The sequence below is a fragment of the Oncorhynchus keta genome, chromosome 18, assembly GCF_023373465.1.
Source record: "Oncorhynchus keta strain PuntledgeMale-10-30-2019 chromosome 18, Oket_V2, whole genome shotgun sequence".
Taxonomy (NCBI): Eukaryota; Metazoa; Chordata; class Actinopteri; order Salmoniformes; family Salmonidae; genus Oncorhynchus; species Oncorhynchus keta.
This window is the reverse complement of record NC_068438.1, coordinates 19,280,180-19,286,220: the sequence shown is the minus strand read 5'-3', so window position 1 is coordinate 19,286,220 and position 6,041 is coordinate 19,280,180. Positions and strand designations below refer to the sequence as shown.

At 42.0% G+C, this 6,041-nt stretch overlaps 1 protein-coding gene across 1 annotated transcript in view; it reads left to right on the top strand.

The window, feature by feature from the left end:
* Positions 1-2,760: 2,760 nt before the first annotated feature.
* LOC118397401 (trafficking regulator of GLUT4 1-like) overlaps positions 2,761-6,041 on the top strand; it is a 35,171-nt gene continuing 31,890 nt past the window's right edge. The window contains exon 1 of the mRNA XM_035792090.1: positions 2,761-3,868. Within this exon, the coding sequence (XP_035647983.1) occupies positions 3,452-3,868 (417 nt within the window). The 5' untranslated portion in view covers positions 2,761-3,451. The remainder of the gene's footprint in view (positions 3,869-6,041) is intronic.

Genomic DNA, 6,041 nt, shown 5'->3' with positions numbered 1-6,041 from the left:
TGTCCTTCTGGTAGGTTCTCCCATTTCCACAGAGGAACTCTAGAGCTCTGTCAGAGTGACCATCGGGTTCTTGGTTACATCCCTGACCAATCAATCAATCAATAAAATGTATTTATAAAGCCCTTCTTACATCAGCTGATGTCACAAAGTGCTGTACAGAAGCTCAGCCTAAAACCCCAAACAGCAAGCAGTGCAGGTGTAGAAGCACGGCCAAGGCCCTTCTACCCAGATTGCTCAGTTTGGCCCTGGCAGCCAGCTCTAGGAAGAGACTTGGTGGTTCCAAACTTCTTCCATTTAAGAATGATGGGGTCCACTGTGTTCTTGGGGACCTTCAATGCTGCAGACATTTCTTTGGTACCCTTCCCCTGATCTGTGCCTCAACACAATCCTGTCTCTGAGCTCTATGGACAATTCATTCGACCTCATGGCTTGGTTTTTGCTCTGACATGCACTCTCAACTGTGGGACCTTATATAGACCGCTGTGTACCTTTCCATATCATGTCCAATAAATGTAATTTACCACAGGTGGACTCCAATCAAGTTGTAGAAACATCTCAAGGATGATCAATGGAAACAGGATGCACCTGAGCTCAATTTTGTGTCTCATAGTAAAGGGTCCGAATACTTATGTAAATAAGGTATTTATGTTTTTTATGAGTGAAAGTTTACAACCCAGGTGCACAGGTTGAGAGAAATTTGATTAATCAAGGTGACTGACATTTACACATTCAATACCACCTTGAACAACCGTGCCTGCATCTAGCTGATCTAGATTGTAATCATTAGTCCAACAGTTGCAAATGAGAGTTTCTATTGGACAAATTCAGGTATGTTTTCCCCGTTTCATTCCGTTTGCCTCCGTATAAGACACTTTTTTTCAACAGAATCGGCAGAATGAATACACCCCTGATCACACACAAACTGTGTAAGTCTATGGAAGGGGGTGAGAACCACGTGCCTCCTAGGTTTTGTAGTGAAGTCAGTGTACCCAGAGGAGAACGAAAAATAGCTGTCCTCCGGCTACACCATGGTGCTACCCTACAGTGCTGTTGAAGCTACTGTAGACTTTCATTGCAAAACAGTGTGTTTTAATCAATGATTTGGTGACGTGAAAATATTTAGTATAGTTTATCTAAAAAGGATAACGTTTTAATGTTTCACTATTTTTATTTTTATTAAATTCACTGAGGGTCCTTTCCTTCCTCCTCTGAGGAGACTCCACTGATGTCTGCATAGGATTTTGTCTTCGTTTTATGTTTTTGCTAATTTTTTCTTCTCTGCAACCAGTCACACAAAAACACATACTGTATTTGTGGTAGGTATCCCAGTGGCTAAGGAGTTGCACCTGTGTCCGAAAGGAGGCCAATTCGATTCCTGGGGCCGGGCACTGGAAAAAAACGGGCTGAGTTGATCTGACAACTGGAGAGCTGTCGTGTTCACATCCTCAAATCTCCATCCAGGGGCGCTGCACTGCAGCTTGAACAAATGCTCGTCTCAACTGTATGTGTGAGGTCTGCTGTTTGGAGGGTTGAGAACAGAGCAGAAGACACATTTTTGTTGTTCACTGTAACTATTTGACAAAGTTGTATTGCATTGTATTGTAAAGAAGTCAGCCAGAGTTGGCTTGGGCCATCATTCAAACAAAGACATGCCTTCCTGCCCACCAGTGCATATTTCAGAAATATGTTTGCATATAATGACACTACATTCTAAAAAAATATCCTGGTATTCTATTGTCCATTACTTAATTGTTTATTAAATTATATTGTTAGCTAAAAATATGACTATGTAATAGTAGTAGCCATAATTCATAAATGTCACCATGCAGGGTTCTGTATGGAACCATGTTGGTTCAGTGAAGAAGAACCTCTAGGGTTCTGATCCATATATGAAGCAAGCGATAGAACCCTTTTGTGTTCTATAAGGAACCTTTTTTTTGAAGAGTGTAGGACACAAAAACAGACAACACCAACCTGCCCTTCAAGAACCTCACTTCTCATAGGTCCTCATTTTGGACCATAGCAACAGAAAACATAGTGCTATCAACCATTTAAATGCAGGAAGACATATTTCAGTTGAATACATTCAGTTGGACAACTGACTAGGTATCCCCCTTTCCCTTATCATTACATGTAGCACTTTACGGCGTTCTATACAGTACATATTCTCAATCTAGTTAGAACTTTAAATGCTGTATCCGGAAACAAATGTACCCACTGTTTATAATCAGACGATACAGAATGTGGATGGAAGCCTATATTCAAGTTTGAACTACAAAGTTTATATGTCATTATCCACAAATTAAACCAACACCCGTGGTAGGTTATTGATTTGGTATCAATTGACCAGTAGGCTATATCAGGTTCCTGGTCAAGGGAGCCTAGTGGAAGACAGTTAACATTTATAACACACCGTGTACACATGCTCAACCACGCGTGACCTCGGGACATTGAGTAAATCTACACAATCAAACCTAAGATCATCAATGCTATTTCGACAATAGTAAAATAGTAAAAGTGGCCTATATTAGCCTATACTAGAAGAAGTGTTGATACGTCCCACGCGGGGATCAAAGCGCCAGAGAGATTACGCCCTGTCTCTACTTCCCCTGGCGCGCTTCCATAGTGGTGCTGATGTTGGGAAACACCGAAGGAGAGAAAGAAGGGGAGGAGAGGGGTGGGGTGGGGAGGGGAGGGGGCGCCACACTGCTCTGCTACAAGTTCAACCCAGTGGCTCTGTCGCTGCAGCGTGAGAAACAGCCTTGAGACACGGACCGTTGCGGAACAACACACAGGACACAAACTCACTTTCTCTGATTCTGGGCGTATATTTGAGAGAAAGTAATCTGTTTTCCGTCCATCTTTATTATTTTGAATGAAAAAGAAAACGTTTATTTGCGCGATATATAAAGCTGGTAATAATATAGCATTGCGGTGGGGTTAAAAAGGCAGGTGACAGGTGACTGAGTGATTTGTTCCTTGGCTCAGGCGTTATATATGGAGAGAGGGAGTGCACATTTCAGAGATCGCTTTCTGATAGCGAGTGTGGATTGAATGGAACTGCGGAATTGAGACGGAAGGCATTATTCTTGATTCTAGATGAAGAATGATACACAAATCCAACGGGAAAAATACCACTAATTTTTAAAATCTCTAATTGAAAGGGGTTGATTTATAACGCATGTGGATGACATAGCCTACCTAAATGGTGCATTAGTATACATATCAACTTGCCACGCAATTGGTTAAATTGTCTAGTCTTAGTCTTACAGTTTATTGTAACATCGAAAGAAATTGGATAATTAATCTTGGCACGATTCAAATAAATCAAATGTATTAGGTCAAATAATGGGAATTTAGCACCACTCTAACCAGTCTTAGTACTTTACACGATTAGGCATTTATTTTTCCTCTATTGGAAACTAATTTAAATATTTGGAATTTTGAAGAAATGGCAATCAACACAGACACTGAATTCGAGAAATCTAACCTGGGAAAGAGCGGCGGCGCGCCCGCCAACGAGTCTCAGGAGACAGAGAAACTTCTCAACCTCGTAACCACGGAGCCCGCTGGCGGCAACGGTATGAAAATGTCCTCCTCCTTTACCATCAACGTGGGGAGCGAAAATAACCTGGATGCGGACCAGAACGGTCACAGTGTACCCTTTAGGTCGGGCTCTGCGGGGCACCTGACCGCTGCCCCCCCCTCCCCGTCCCGGGTCAGTTTGAGTCGCAGTCGCACCTCTTCCATCGGGAACGCCGCGGTCCAAGAGGCGCAAAAGCCCAAAGACTATCTCATACTGGTCATATTGTCCTGTTTCTGCCCTTTCTGGCCCGTCAGCATTGTTGCTTTGGCATATTCAATTATGGTAAGTAGATGTCCATCGTCTGTCTAGGAAAGTGGGGTCTAAAAACACCTGTCGTTTCTTGTCAATTCACTGTTCATCATTGTCCATGTTGTATTTATGTAGAGAACATTGGGGGATAAGGGAATCATAATTTGGTCTACGACCTTTTGCCACTACATCGTAGCCCTATAGCCCAGATTACCTGATAGAAATGTAAAGGTCATTTCCGATGTTGCCAACATATGCCGTGTTTACCTTGAAAGCGGTCTCCGCTAACACGGAAACATTGCCTTAAAATATCAATCTTGCTGTAACGCCGAATTTCCGCGATATGGATTGAATAGAGTCCTACATCTAAAACACTGTTCAACAAATGATGTTTGTGATAAAGGGAAAAGGATAGTATATCAAACACATTCCTGTTCCCAGGAACTGTCTTTAGCCTACCTTGTGGGAAGGGGGGGGCACACTCGATTACAGCCCTCCCTGCTGCTCCATTCAGAAAAGATCTGCAGCATAGCTGCACTTCCTGTACAGGGTGCCATGATGTCCCAGCTAGACAATCATATACAGTGTTGGCACATTGATGTAGCCGTTGTTGCAGCAGATCTATCAATGAGTATGCTGTCCAGAATGATGTTGTTTTTAAGCAACATTGTTTCTGGTTTCAATATATGCATAAAGGGGCCGATTTACAGGCCATTTACACTAGGAAGTTGCATCCTGCGGTGAAACATCAGAAGCCATTTGCTTTCAATGGAAGCAAAGCGAGATATCGTGACCAGTGTGACTAATCGAAGCTCACCACAGCTTCCAACCCCTACTGGATTGTCTGACAATGGCTGTTGATACGTAGCACTACCAAGCTTTCTTTCTATCTTGTTGTTAGCACCCACATGAGGGTGAGGCTAGCGTGAGTGGGGCGAATTCTCCTTGAGCAGCGTAAAAGGCCAGTTAAGCCCTGACTTTGCGAATATTGGAAAGATTAAAACGAGCTCACAGAAAAGTGGTCGTAAGAGAAAAAAGAGCAATATTCTTACCTCAATTGATATCCAAGTACAATATATTCTGTAGCAACATACAGTACCAGTCAAACGTTTGGACACACCTACTAATTCAAGGTTTTCTCTTTAGTTTTTCTATTTTCTACGTTGTAGAATAATAGTGAAGACATCAGAACTATGAAATAACACATATGGAACCATGTAGTAACCAAAAAAGTATTAAACAAATGAAAATATATTTTATATTTGAGATTCTTCAAAGTAGCCACCCTTTGTCTTGATGACAGCTTTGCACACTTGGCATTCTCTCAACCAGCTTCATAAGGTACCTGGGATGCATTTCAATTAACAGGTGTGCCTTGTTAAAAGTTAATTTGTGGAATTTCTTTCCTTTGTAATGCATTTGAGCCAATCAGTTGTGTTGTGACAAGGTAGGGGAGGTATACAGAAGATAGCCCTATTTGGTAAAAAACCAAGTCCATATTTTATGGCAAGAACAGCTCAAATAAGTAAACAGAAATGACAGTCCATCATTACTTTAAGAGATGAAGGTCAGTCAATATGGAACATTTCAAGAATTCTGAAAGTTTCTTCAAGTGCATTCGCAAAAACCATCAAGTGCTATGATGAAACTGGCTCTCATGAGGATCAACACAGGAAAAGAAGACCCAGTTACTTCTGCTGCAGAGGATAAATTCATTAGAGTTCAAGTAACAGACACATCTCAACACGAACTGTTCAGAGGAAACTGCATGAATCAGGCCTTCATGGTCTGCTTCTAAAGGACACCAATTAGAGGAAGAGACTTGCTTGGGCCAAGAAACAGGAGCAATGGACATTTTACCGGTAGAAATCTGTCCTTTGGTTTGATAAGTCCAAATATTCAATTTTTTTGTTCCAACCACCGTGTCTTTGTGAGATGCAGAGCAGGTGAACAGATGATCATTGTATTGTTGAACAGATGATCAACAATACAATGATCCAAAACACATCTCCATGTAAGGGCTATTTGACCAAGAAGAAGGGTGAAGGTGCTGCATCAGATGACCTGGCATCCACAATCACCCAACCTCAACCCAATTGAGATGGTTTGGGATGAGTTGGACTGCAGAGTGAAGGAAAAGCAGCCAACAAGTGCTCAGCATATGTGGGAACTCCTTCAAAACGGTTGAAAAAGTATTGCTCGTGAA